Raw genomic sequence first — 14,477 nt, 5'->3', positions numbered from 1 at the left:
TATTAATCGGTTCTATTTCTTGGAATAAATTGTGATATTCCAATGAAATTTTATTTATCATCCACATCTAAGAGTATGATATTACTTTTATTTCATTGTCAACATGTCCATAGAGCATCATTAGAAGTCCATCTGATTCTTGTCAACGAGAAATGTAGTAAAAAGAAGTTTAAAATTACACTCTACTCCTGTGTTTTGGATCAATTACAGCATACTCTAGTATACTTTAAGCATTTATTTAACCCCCCCCTAAAAGGAGTAATCAAAGTATTATTTATGATATAGAATGTGCTGCTACAATTACATATCTGATACAGATGAGCTAGAAGAGATCAAATGACCAACATATTTGATACATACCTACTTTTTTATTTATTTATTAAGTGTGATCGAGCACACAGTTTAGCAACACACATTGGCCAATCTCCTTGGAAACTCCCCAGTAGCAGCACCAGACTCCTCTGCTTTATTTCTTCTTGATTCTGGCAAACAGTCTAGCCCAATTGAGAACCATAAACACATAGATCTTATCGTATGTGTTGTCAATGAAGATAAAGTAAGCAGTCCTCCAGGTGCTCTTCAACAGCAAGGGACCAAACACCAACCAAAACCCTGTGGCAAATCCAAGACCCATGGAGAGATAGAAAGACGACATATCATCTTCATCTTTGTATTCTGGAAGAGCATCCAGAATCGTGTCATTTCCTGAACAATCTTTAGAAACAGGAGGCCCACACAGATTTACGTTGCCTTCGTAGATAGATGAATCATTGAGTGTCTGGAGCTGGTGCCCTGTTGGTATTCTTCCCGAGAGATTATTGTAGGACAGGTTCAAATAAACTAAAGAAGTTAAAGCTGATAGATTTGAAGGAATTTGGCCGGAAAGCTCGTTGTTTGATAGATCAAGAGATTCCAATGATAGTAGGCCACCTATTGTCTCTGGAATATTTCCAATCAATTGATTTCTGGACAAGTTCAAGTTTATTAATCTAGCAAGGGCACCTATCTCTTCAGGGATCTCTCCTGTCAGATAGTTGCCTGATAAATCAAGGCTCACCATGAGTAACCTAATTTCTGTGTAGTATTCTAAAGTTTGCCCTTTCATGGTCACTGATAAGCCAAAGAAGGGATTGATCCTATAATTACCATCAAATTCAATAGCAGATCTGAAATTAGATTCCACAGACTGAGAGATTATAGTCATTGCTGGTAAATTCAGGAGAGATGGAGCTATAGTTCCTGATAGATTGTTGTGAGAAAGGTCCAAAACTTGAAGATTATTAAGTTTTGAAAGTTGAATAGGAATATGTCCGGAAAACATATTAGACCTTAATAGGAGGAAAGCTAACATTGGTAATCTTTTAGCTATTCGTGTAGGTAAGTTTCCAAAGAAGTTATTATAGGAAAGATCAAGAAAAGTAAGTTGTGGGCATCCCAGGGTGAACAAAGGGAATTCACCAGAGAGATTATTGTTGCTAAAGCTTATAACGGAAAGTTGTGAACTTACAGGTTTGAGGTTGTTGTGATTGGCTTTAGAAGATTTACCACTTGTCCAGCATTGAGGAAGTTCTCCCAATAAGTGGTTGTTCGATAGATCCAGTAATTGTAAGGACTGTAGTTGGTTGCACATACATGATGGGATGGGGCCACTAATAAGATTGTTTGAGAGAAACAACTCATCCAGTTGTACATTTCCAAGATTCGGTGGCAGCGACCCAGATAGATAATTTCTTGAGAGATCTAAAGAATAAAGACTTGCCGGTAACTTCGGTACTCCACCTTCGAGACGATTTGACCTCAAATTTATAGAAGATGCCGCAGACATGAATTCTAGACTCATCGGCAATACTCCGCTAATCTGATTGTGGGAGAGATCAAGATATGTGAGCTGAGGCATTACATGCCAGAACCAATCAGGCAGCTTGTCGGCTATTTCTGCACTAGACATGTTTAAGAAAGTAATGTCAGTTTGTCCTTGTATCCATGCAGGAAAATGGGGTCCCAGCTTGCAGGAGCCAAAATCTGCCACTTCCAATTTGAATGGAGGGATCCAATTTGGGTCTAATACAATGGTCAGATAGTTATTGGCCAAATATATGTACTTTAATTTTATTAGGCTTGCAAAATGATCTTCTATTATGATGCCATCCAAGTGATTGGAACTCAAGTCCAACTCACTCAAATTACTGAGCTTTCCCATCCCTAAAGGGATGGAACCGACGAGGTTATTGTCACTAAGATCAAGAACCCTTAGACTGCTCATATGAGCGATGCAACTTGCCAGACTTCCAGTAAAATTATTTTCAGACAAGAACAATGACTGTACCTTATTTGGCAACCTCTCCATCAGTTCTGCTAATTCACCATTGAACTGATTATACGATAGATCAAGAAATTTCAAGTTGTGTAGATTCTTCAAAGTCCTTGGTATCACACTGGAGAGATCGTTGTCCCCTAGTAGAAGCTGTTCAAGGAAGGTCATGTTTCCCAATAATTGCCCATCAGGAATAGAACCATGAAGCAAGTTTATCGAAAGATCAAGACTCACAAGTGAGGTGAAGTTTGAAGAGTACTTAAGGAGAAAAGACAATGTGGTGTTGATATTACAAATGGATAGGTCAAGGGTTCTTAGAGAAGATGGAAGCATGATCAATGATTGGACCATGCTCAAATTATTCCATGATAGGTCAAGCTCATCCAAGTTGCGAAGATTCTTCAAAGTCCCTGGTATCACGCCGGAGAGATCATTGCTCCCTAGTAGAAGCTGCTCAAGGGAGGTCATATTTCCCAGTAGCCCATTAGGAAGAGGACCATATAGAAAGTTGTGTGAAAGATCAAGACTCACAAGTGAGGTGAAGTTTGAAGAGTACTTAAGGAAAAAAGACAGTGTGGTGTTGATATTACAATTGGATAGGTCAAGGACTCTTAGAGAAGATGGAAGCATGCTCAATGATTGGATCATGCTCAAATCATTCCATGATAGGTCAAGCTCGTCCAAGTTGCGAAGATTCTTCAAAGTCCTTGGTATCACGCCGGAGAGATCATTGTTCACTAGTAGAAGCTGCTCAATGGAGGTCATATTTCCTAGTAGCCCATTAGGAAGAGGACCATGAAGCCAGTTGTGTGAAAGATCAACACTCACAAGTGTAGAAGAGGAATTAAAGAGGGAAGAGAGTGTGGTGTTGAGATTACAACCGGATAGGAGAAGGACTCTTAGAGAAGATGGAAGCATGCTCAATGGTTGGACCCAATTGATGACGACAACACTGAGGTCCACACCAGCCATGTCAAGATGCCTCAAAAAAGAGAGACGTGGTAACCAAGCTACCAAATCTACTGACTGCAAAGTATTCTCAGCAAGATCAAGATATAGCAACTTAGAGAGATTGCCTAGCTGAGGAGGTATGCTACCACTGAATCCTGCAAAGCTGAGATTGAGATACCTCAAGTTCTTGAAGGAGCCCATGAATTCTGGAATCCTCTGACCTCCAAAGTTGTTGCTGCTTAGGTCAAGGTATCTGAGATTCTTTAGAGCCGACAGAGAAGGGCTGATATCACCGCCCAATGTTGGATTGCCATAATAACCGTCATCTACTTGAAGATTGCACATGTTGTGGAGGTCAAGCTTAACAACATTGCCGGTCAAGTTGCTACACGTCACGCCCCACCATTGGCAGCAGTCTTGGCCTTTCCAAGAAGGTAAGAGCTCTCGAGTATATTTAATGCCTGTTTTGAAGGAGAGAAGAGCATCCCTCTCCTGCGGAATGCAGCTACCTACGGCTTTCAAGGAGAGAGATGGAGAGATGAGTAGGAGAAGCCAAACCATTAGTATTACTACTCGGTTTGCCATTAAAGCAATTTCTAGCTTTTATGGTAATTATGATAAGCTTAGATATCGATTAAACTTCATATATATATTGATCAACATAGTAGGTCAAGGTCTAAAGAAGCATAGAATGTTAGTTTGTTACTATGACTTGTTGACTTGCTGGTGTAAGAAACATAGGATTCCACATCCTATTGAAAGATAGTGGAAATTGCCTTGGTTTGGAATCTAACTTAGCTTTCCCAAGGAGAGTAGGAGACGTGAAGCATTGAAGTAGAGGTATGGAGTGATGCATACGCCCAAATCATTAGAATTACAGTTAGGTTTCCCAATATATATTTATATGGAATATTTAGAGTAGTCTCTACTCCACTTTCTTTTATTTCACTCACCTATCATCCTAAAAAATAGACTATAATTCCAAGTGACAAATATAACTGGGGAATGTGTTAAAAATAGAAAAATAGATATATTTGTTCTAATTTGATTAGATCTATAGGGTGTTTTATTTGTTAACAGTAATTATGAATGCTCGCCTGTAAAATAACTGGTATATTGATTAGCCCACAAGATTTGAAAAAGTTTTCATCTCTTTCTTAGAAAAATAATAGTTAGAATATCAAATATAAAAATTATTGTTCTCTAAGCCTCCGTGCGCTTCTAGAGTAGGAATAGTCTTTTTGAATAAGCTTTCTGAAGTAGTAATTAAATAGAAACTTAGCTTCTTTTAGTATACTAATTCATTTTTCTCTTTCATCTTATTTTATATAAATTTTTAAAAATAATTAAATAATTATTCAAAAATACTACTTTGCCTCTAGAATAAACAATATTTTATTAACTGTCACTTCAGCTATAGTTGGAATTCTCTCTCTCCTCTCGAAAGGCAGCATTTTAAGTTAGCAAATAGGGAGAAATTATTATTAAATGCAATGTAGTGGGGATATATGGAGCATTTTATGTCCGCAAATATAATAAAATATATTAAAACTTTAGATAAATATATATTACTACTACTGCTTTACATCCAATTAAGAATATTTTCATCATTTGATATAATACATAATAATTTCCAATGGAAATTCACTATCCTAAAATACTTTAGTAACAACGTTATATTAGATCAAATATAATTATTACTCTTTACACTAGTATTCAATGAAATATTAGAATAGCTTATATCGATATTAGCTCTCATCTTCTAATATTAAAAATCATAATACATCTTTTATAAATTGGCCATATTCGATGAGAAAAAAAATACCTAGTAGTTTATAAATTGGCCATATTCGATGAGAAAAAAACTACCTAGTAGTTTAAACTTTTATAAAAAATAATTTTTATATTTTATATTCTAAAAATAATTGTAACTGGTCAAGCTAAATAATATCTCTCATCGTCACCGTCACCGTCACCGTCACCTTTGGAATCTAACTTAGCTTTCCCATGGAGAGTAGGGGATGTTAAGCATTGAAGTAGAGAGAGATGGAGGTATGGAGTGATGCATACGCCCAAACCATTAGAATTATTACTCTTTACACTAGTATTCAATGAAATATTAGAATAGCTTATATCGATATTAGCTCTAATCTTCTGATATTAAAAATCAGAATACATCTTTTATAAATTGGCCATATTCGACGAGAAAAAAATACCTAGTAGTTTAAACTTTTATAAAAAAATAATTTTTATATTTTATATTCTAAAAATAATTGTAACTGGTCAAGCTAAATAATATCTCTCACCGTCATCGTCACCGTCACCGTCACCTTTGGAATCTAACTTAGCTTTCCCATGGAGAGTAGGGGATGTCAAGCATTGAAGTAGAGAGAGATGGAGGTATGGAGTGATGCATACGGCCAAACCATTAGAATTATTGTTAGGTTTCCAATATATATTTATATGGAATATTTAGAGTAGTCTCTACTCCACTTTCTTTTATTTCACTCACCTATTATGATAAAAAAAAACTAATTCTTTTACTCCCTTATTAGGCTAAGTTGAGTTCAAATTAATTTAGAATATTAATGCATGGGCTTTTTTTTTCTTTTAGGAAAAACAATAATGTAGAGTTAGAACTATAAAAAGTTCATAATGCATGTGTTTTTTTTTTTTTTGTTTTCTCTTTTGCAAATTTTCCTAACATTTAAAATTAGATTGTAGGGATGATTTTTTTTTCCTTAAATGATTTGGGATAAGTTGCATGACATGACTAAGACTAAGACAATCTTGACATTTAAATTCACCGCTAATATAGTTTTTATATTCTATCTTCTTCACCCTTGCTCCTTTATAGAATTTCATAAACTAATACAATATTTAGTATCTTTCGATGAATTTTATTTTTGTAGTTTTATTGTAAAATTCTATATATCGAACACTCCCTAAACCCTAGTCGGTCAATGATTCATAGTAACAAATTAACTATCAGCGCGTTGTTAACAAACTAACCCAAGTTTTGGTTTATAGAATTCTAAAGAAAGAAAAGGACCAGTACAAAATCTATACTAGTGGTTGTGGAATTCCAACTTCAAGAATGACACAACTTATGACATAACATTGCCAAGTTTAAAAGAGAAAGTGACTTGTAACTTTTATAATTAATTCAATTTTGTAAAATTAAAACTAGTTCTATGATCTGGTACTCCAAAGAACTAACCAAAACTTGCGACTTCTATAATTAGTTAGATTTCCTTAATGTTTGGCAATGAGCATTGAGCAGCACATAGATCCTCCTCTTCAATAGTATTGCACTATTAATCCTAAATCCATAATGATAAGCTGCATAACTTGAGACAATTTTGGTGCTGGAATTCTATAACCGTCGTTATAATTTTTGTACTCTAGCTTTGCTTTTCTAGAATTATACAAATCAATATAATTTTCAGTATCTTTCAACGACCATGTTTTAACTGTCGTGTTGTGGAATTCTATATTTCGTTAGACCTTGTCGACATAGAGTGTCATTTTATCAAACAACTGTAGTGTCATTTAGCACTGCCTTATTGTAGCTAGACTTTGAGCATGAGTAGTCCAACTTGATAAATTTGAGAGTTCGATTTATAAAAATAAATAAATTATGGTGTAAACCGCAATCAGATAAAATGTAGGGTGTTCAATTCAAATTTCTCTTTTCTAATTATAAAATACAAAATGAGATAAATTAGATTTTCTGACATTTGGAAATTGGAATAGAGGTGATCATTGGGTCGAGTTGATTGGGCTTGATACTTTTCTTTGCAGCCCATGAGATATCGGCCCGAGTTATCAAAAATATTTTATCGTAGTGGCTCGAGTGTAGTAGCCCACGAGTTAAGTCTTTGGTAACAAAACTTTGGATGTAGACTAAAAAATCATATGATAAGCCGGCATAGCAAGTTGATCTTTTGGGTCGGGTGGACAAAAGCTTGGCCCTTCCCACCCATTACCATTTCGGACTCGTGTGAGGTTCGGCCCAAATTGGGTTGCGACAAAGCTTAGCCGAATCAGAGTCATGCTAGTTTGGGCCGAATTCGAGCGGGCTGAGCCAGATTTCGACATCTACTTTAGAACAAGAGTGTTCACTTCAATAGAGCTCTTCAAAGCTTGGGGTGAGCTGTTCGTGAGGTGCAATGCCACCTTTGGGAACAGAGTTCTTTATCTAGTCAGGCAGGGCTGCTAGGAATGAAACAAAATTCTAACCCCACCCTACTTTATATATAGTTATTATGATTGAATGATTATTAGAACATCAGTTTATTTTATCACAGCTATATCTTTTAGCTTAAGTTGACTTCAATCAAATTTAGATCAGACTGATCGAAACTGCAACAAGTAGGTTATTGATTAAGTAAAAGCCTGCACTTTACATTAATCAATCTTCATTATTTCAGTCTATACGCATATTATTTTGATCCATATTTATAACAATTTTCAACATAGTCAAGTTAGGAGACTAGAGGGGGCATATGTTTACATGCACTTTAACTAGCTCAAAATGAGATGTTGCACATAAATACAATGTATTCCAAATACTATAATAATAAAAGTAATCCTTAAGTATACTCACTTATTAGCATTGTTTAATAGGAAGAGTACCATAACTTGCAAATTTTATCACACATATGCACATAATTCTAAATTTTATAATTATATAATTACTCTTGAAACATAAATATTATTTCAAAATATTTATATCACATATAGAGATATTTTGGTAATTTTGTTTACCGAAGTATATTTAAAAGTGCACACCATTTAACATTCTACGTTTATATTATCAAATTTATGTTCAGATCACAAAATATAATACTTGTTCTATACCTCATGAATATTTTAAGAATTTTACCCAATGCCATAGTATTTTAGGCATTTGATTTGGTAAGTTCTAAATGATGTATAATGGTACCTTATACTATCTTCAGCCTAAATTGAACATTAGATAAGCTTTGAACTATATCTTAACATTGAATTGACGTATTGTTGCGAATCGGTCTGATCTGATTTGCAACGGTTTTGGACTTAATGAAGCTCGTAACTTGTGAAGGGATCTGTGAACAATATAACCGACGGATCCTTCTAAATTTTGGATATGTTGTTTATCTTAGAAATAGCTTTCCAACGAATTCAAGATCATAAGATTCGAATGGTTAGATCTTAAGATATCTACCAAATAGTGGCCGAAAATTAATAGATCACAGCTTGATAGCCTACCAATGGCTAGATAGATACTAGGTTTAGTTCTTAGTGTGAAGAGGAAGAAGTTGTTGTAGAAGAGGGGGGTTAAAAGCGAAAGAGACCGACCAAAGACTTGGGCGGTGGAACAAGAGAGGTGGGAGAGGGTGCCAATGACTAGAGACAAGTTGAGAGAGATAAAGGCCAAAGCCGATTCAATTATCCAAGATAAACTCAAATTACGGTTTTCTCCACATATTTATAGAGGTTTACTCTAAGAACTCATCAACTGACTTAAACAACTCTAAACAACCCTAAGAAAACCCACACTTTTACCGCGGTGCATTCGAACACGCTTGATCGCGTTTGAATGTGAAATTTTCCTTTTCTGTCGATGCGAATGTATATAAGCGTTCGAACAGCCCGATTCCGTTCGAACGCACAATTTGCGTTCTATGTTTTTGCTACGTGTGTAGGCATTCGCAACCCCGATCGAACACGGTATCTGCGTTCGAACACGCTCCGGCAAAAAATGCTTTTATTGCTTCTAACAAATTCAACTAGATAAATAGGCTTATCACAATAAATCCAATGTCACGTGTGGAACTAATATGGATCGAATCGTATCACATATTTATCCATTTATTGATTGTTATATACACTTAAGTACAACATGAGTATTTTTGGTACTGTACGGTTAAAATCTAATATACCTAGCACCATGAGTTAAGTAAGATTAAGTTTGATTTATTAAACTTTAAATTACCATCTTCATGATATAAGTATATCTTTTAAATATGTTACATTCAAAATTATGCACGCAATGAAAACTTTTTTTTGCTATATGATATTTTTATATTGGGCAAATGTATTAATTAGATTAACACTTAATATTGTGGACTTTATGCTTTCTTTATCCATATGAAAATATGATTGAGTCTAATTTCTACTTCATTACTGACATCACTTTTCTCCCCTCAAGGCATATTGAAGGAAAATAAGGAGGTTGAAGAAGGATTTGATCAACAACATATGTGAGAATTCTAAGTTCATTCTAAGCTCTTTAGAAACTCTTTCTTCTATTCTTTTACCCTTTTCTATTTATTTCGTCATCCATTTTCTATATGCGAAGAAGATCTATATCACAATAATGGACCCTTACTTATACTGTACTGTAGCTTTAATTTTGATGACAGTAAAATCTTTTCAAATCATGTATTTTGGATCACGATTTTATTGTTGAATAACCATTGAAAAAAATGGGGCTTTTATCACCATATATATATATATATATATATATACATAGTTGCTCATATTCAAGTATTCAAATTCTTGCGATAATATTAACCATAATAACAAATTATCGATCCAGTCGTTGTTAGAGACAAAGACTTACAATGTGACATGACATTAAAAATAATGCGGACTATAAAAATTGTGATGGTTTTGTTATTTCATTAAAGAAATAAGAAAATATGCAAATCATAAGTGATTGTAAGATGCAAAAAATTGCACTAATTTGTGGAATTTTAGAAAAGGAAAAGGAACAGAAAGCTCGAGTATAAAACTTATATTAATGGTTGTTGAATTTCAGCATCAAGATTCTATTAAATCTTGCAGCTTGTGCCATAGCCCTATCAAAGTTTAAGCAAAATAATTACCTCCTCTTGAATTATCCCATACTTAGTTTAAATTATGTCTTTTCCTATTATAAGTTTAGGATGTGTTTGATTATAGGAAAGTAACCAAAGTAATGTGCCTAGTTTTAGGAAATAGCCCACTTTATATTATTTGGTTCAAAAAAGTGAGTTGAGAATTAACTCATGTTTTGACCTTCAGCATGATTATATGACTTTATCTAGAGATGATTACCGTCGAGCATATTTTTATCATGCATGTAATTAGGCTGATCTCTGATATAAGTATGATAATGATAAATAAGGATGGTTGGAGATGATTATACTGTTATGGTTTTATGTCGAGATGATTTCTAGTATGAGTGTGCATGTGATAGACTAGCGAGAGTATGCATGTGTTAGATACATGGTTGGAGTTTGCATTACATCATTTTGCTCTTGATTCCTATTCCACCTAAATTCCGGTTATGCATTGACTTGTTATTGTACTGGATATATGCATATGATTTGTCATTTAAAAAGGAAAGCATGAAATGTGATTGATAGGATAGTTGATAGAAAGCGTGAGGATACCCGAGTGGGCGCGAGGGTTAGGACGCGCTTGGTGGATGATTGATCGCTCGACATGGTCGCGATCCTGTTGGCCTTACGTCCGAGGTCGTTAGTCTGTGTGCGCAGCAGACATTCGGACACATGCCGTTCGCCAGGGCATATGTGGCGAGTTATCCTCACGAGATTTCTATCAGCTAGAAGGGTGCCCGGTCTGGATGGATGTTGATACCCTAGCGGATGGCAGGGTATGGTTATATTTGAGATACTCTTTGCGGATGGCAGAGTATGCTCTGAGCCTTCGGGCATGATGTTGAGACCGGGTACCGGGTGTTGACTGTGCACAGTGGTCTAGTATGATGATATTATACCGAGATGTCGGTGATGATCGTGATGTTGAGAAATGCATATGATTTCATTATCATTCGGTTACCTGATTATCGAGTGGTCAATATGCATCATATATGGTTGCATTTGATATCATAGCATAGTCATGATCGGCATGCATCATGTGTCATATTTGAGAGAGAGTTATGATGATAGATGACATGGAGATTTGTTTACTCATGGTCGAGGATTATATACTTTTATCAGTTATGACATGTTATCTTCTTTTCATTTATATATTATTGAGGATACATTCATATACTCATTCATGACATGATACTCTTTCTGATTCATATTATCCAGTACATGATTTACTCTCTGTTTGGCATCACTGATTCGGGGTAAGGTCTATTCACTGAGCCTTTTGCTCATGACTCTCTTTATTTCTTTTCTAACCCCCTCAGATATGTGGTACGTGATAGCGACTTGAGAAGATATTTTAGAGCGATGATGAGGTGAGCTATAGATACGAGATGGTATAGATGATAGTTTATATAGAAATCGAGTTGTACCAATATTTGATATTTGTACTCTTTTGTATTAGACAATGATTTGTATAATACAGGTCGAATCATAGTGTTCCCTTGTATTAGTTATTTAGTTGTATCTTGATGGTTTGTTGTGGCCTGTGTGGGTCCTACCAGATTATGTAGCGGTCTAGTGTATATTATTGTGGACTTTGATATTCATATGTTAACAGGTTTATTTGGTTAAGAGTATGATTTATTTGGTGATGGATTATGTGATCATGGATATGTTAGCAGGTGTTATTTGATGATGTCATGAACGTATGTGCACAGGAGTGTATCTGTGCGTGACAGGCCCCGCCCGACCTGTCGCGTGCGCCGCGCGTGCCGTGTGGGCGCGTGTGCGTGCACGTGCCCGTGCCGGGCGGGGGCGTTACATTAATTTAGCTCAAAGAATACTTTATTATCATATATTCATTTAGTCGAATCCATGAATCGAAGTGAATGAAAATTGGCTTTAAAGTGGGTATCATAGCAATTGAAAATAAAGAAAAATGAGTTTAGTACCATATTGGATATTTGAGAAATGTTAGTGTGGTATATAAGTAATAAACTTCTTATAGGCTTTGGACCCCAAAAGGGGTACCTATTTTGTAGGTAAAAGTTACTATGCAACTTAACTCACACGTGCGCGCCGCCCAGCTCGGCTCGGTTCACGGGTCAAGTCCCTTCATTGAGTTTGTGGAAGTATTGAAGACAATTGCAATTAGGAGTGGCAAAATAAACACCACTCGTGCTCCACTTGGGTTTGTCTTGGCTCGAGCCAAACTGAGTTTAAACAATATTTTGGGCTCAAAATTAATTTTGACCTGAGCCTGTGGAGTTGGCCCGCTCATGCTCGGCTCAATAGGCTCGGCTCAAAATGTATAATATATGGCTCAATTCAGCTCGACTTGAAAACAGGCTCTTTTTAGGCTTTGATTTGGCTTGGACTCGATCTGGCTCAGTCTAACTCGGCTTGAAAATATGTTTGATTTAAGCTCAGGTTTGGCTTGGGCTTGGTCTGGCTCAGCACAACTTGAGCTAAGCCAAGCCCACAAGGAGCCGGCTCAATTTCGGCTTGTTTACACACCTAATTGCAATTTTTCAATGGAAGAATGCTAAAAAGTAACAAAGGAATGTATTTGAATGTTATTTTTGCAAAAATTGCTTCCTCAGATGTAGTATAAATACTTAAAAAACTTCGTTCCAATTCTCTGATGCAGCTTCCAATCTGTTTTCAAATTTTCTATTTTGATTAGGATAGAATTGATGGATTATTTTCTTAAAAGTCCATATTGTAAGTATTTCTTCTATTCAGTTAAAAAAATAGTTGACTTCTTTAAGTTAAGCATTATTAAGTTTTCGGTATATATAAAATGATAGTACATGTGATTAGAGTTTAGTAATTAATTAATGTTTATCTACACGGTTTCATCCAATCAATCACCAATTAGAATTTTATTCTGACAATTACCAAAAGAGATGATTAATCTATAGAGTTCCATCCAACTAACCAATCAATACAGTTCATCTTATTGTTAGGTTTTACTTAATTAAGTTAGTTTGGGCTTGCCCCATGAGGTGATTTACTTAGCTAATAAATGGTTGTGTTAGACTTTTGTTAAGGGGTACTTTTGCTCATGCCACTTAGTAAAAAAAAAAGAATACAAGAGAAAATGAGGATTTTTTTTTCTACATAAAAAAAGGGTTTGCAACTAAACAATTTCTTGGTTGGGATCAAGAAACAATGATTTTCTTCTTCATATCTACAACGCTATTCTTGCTTCAAGAAGGTTTGAATTTCTCTATTTGAGATGTTCTCTAAATTTTAAAATTTGAAGCTAAGGTTATTGGTTTCTTGTGGATGTCATTCTTATGATCTTGAGAGACTTGTTGTGGTGATATTTTTTATACCAATTCTCTTGACAGTGTATTCAATTTTATGCTCCGTGAATTTTCGGTTTGAAAAGTGTTTTATACAAATTCGGTGTTCTAAATTTCTTTGGTTTCTTGGTGTTGTTAATTGCATATCTTTCTTAATTGGTATTAATTTTAGCTTTCATTACCATAGATCTCTTGGGTGGAAAATAGAGCTATTTTCCAACACTTATGTTTACATGCACTTTAACTTGCATCAATTTTTTTCCATTTTTTTACACATTCCCCAATTACATACGTCAGTGGGGATTATAGTCTATTTTTGAGGATGATGAAGGCATCACCTGATGTATATACTATATACTATATAGTTCATTATGGAATTTTCTATTCCTTATTGAAACTTCAGAGTACTCCTTTTAATCACATTTCGTACTTAGAATCAGGCCACCAAATTAGTAGTTTTCTTACAGCTAATAATCATATATGCGATTTAGTAGATGGATCACATTGGTTGTTCAACAAAAACAGTTTTCCTTTTCTGTGCAATTGCCTGCAAAATGTATATGAACTCTACACAGGATACAATTTTTCACAAATTTTTTTCTACTACTTTCTGTTGATCTTTTAGTAGTCTTAGTTGATAAATACTCCTGGATTTAGTTGATGTTGTTCCTATTTAAGCTGAAATGTAAATAAGCAAGTGGCCCAAGATTTTGTGATAGTACCCAAGGACGGACTCAAAGTGGATTTCAGAGAAGTTAAGCTTTCATCTCACTCATTTTTATTATAGGCTTTTGACCATCTGTGTATGGAGAAAGCAAATTAGATCAAAGCAAACTTATTTCTTAATTGTTGGTTGACTATTTGGAAGTCTTATCTGGTTGACATCCTATCAATAGGATGCAAAGAGAGAAGCATCTGCTGGATGGTTAAGAACGTAGTCCATTGCAGTGAATACTAATCAATCTGCTGGTTGAAAAAGAAGCCGTGGACGTCCGAATTCACCGACTTTATCAAAGCAAAAGGTGATCTTTG

At 35.2% G+C, this 14,477-nt stretch overlaps 1 protein-coding gene across 1 annotated transcript; it reads right to left on the bottom strand.

Moving 5' to 3' along the window:
* Positions 1-237: 237 nt before the first annotated feature.
* On the bottom strand, positions 238-3,945 carry LOC140766447 (receptor-like protein EIX2). Its single transcript, XM_073105791.1, has one exon. It carries the CDS (start codon positions 3,848-3,850, stop codon positions 467-469), a length of 3,384 nt encoding a protein of 1,127 aa, XP_072961892.1. The 5' UTR covers positions 3,851-3,945; the 3' UTR covers positions 238-466.
* Positions 3,946-14,477: the final 10,532 nt, after the last annotated feature.

This window comes from Typha angustifolia, chromosome 9 (assembly GCF_048772165.1).
Source record: "Typha angustifolia cultivar Huaian chromosome 9, ASM4877216v1, whole genome shotgun sequence".
NCBI classification, from domain to species: domain Eukaryota; kingdom Viridiplantae; phylum Streptophyta; class Magnoliopsida; order Poales; family Typhaceae; genus Typha; species Typha angustifolia.
The sequence above is the reverse complement of the archived record's forward strand: the minus strand, read 5'-3'. Positions and strand labels throughout refer to the sequence as shown.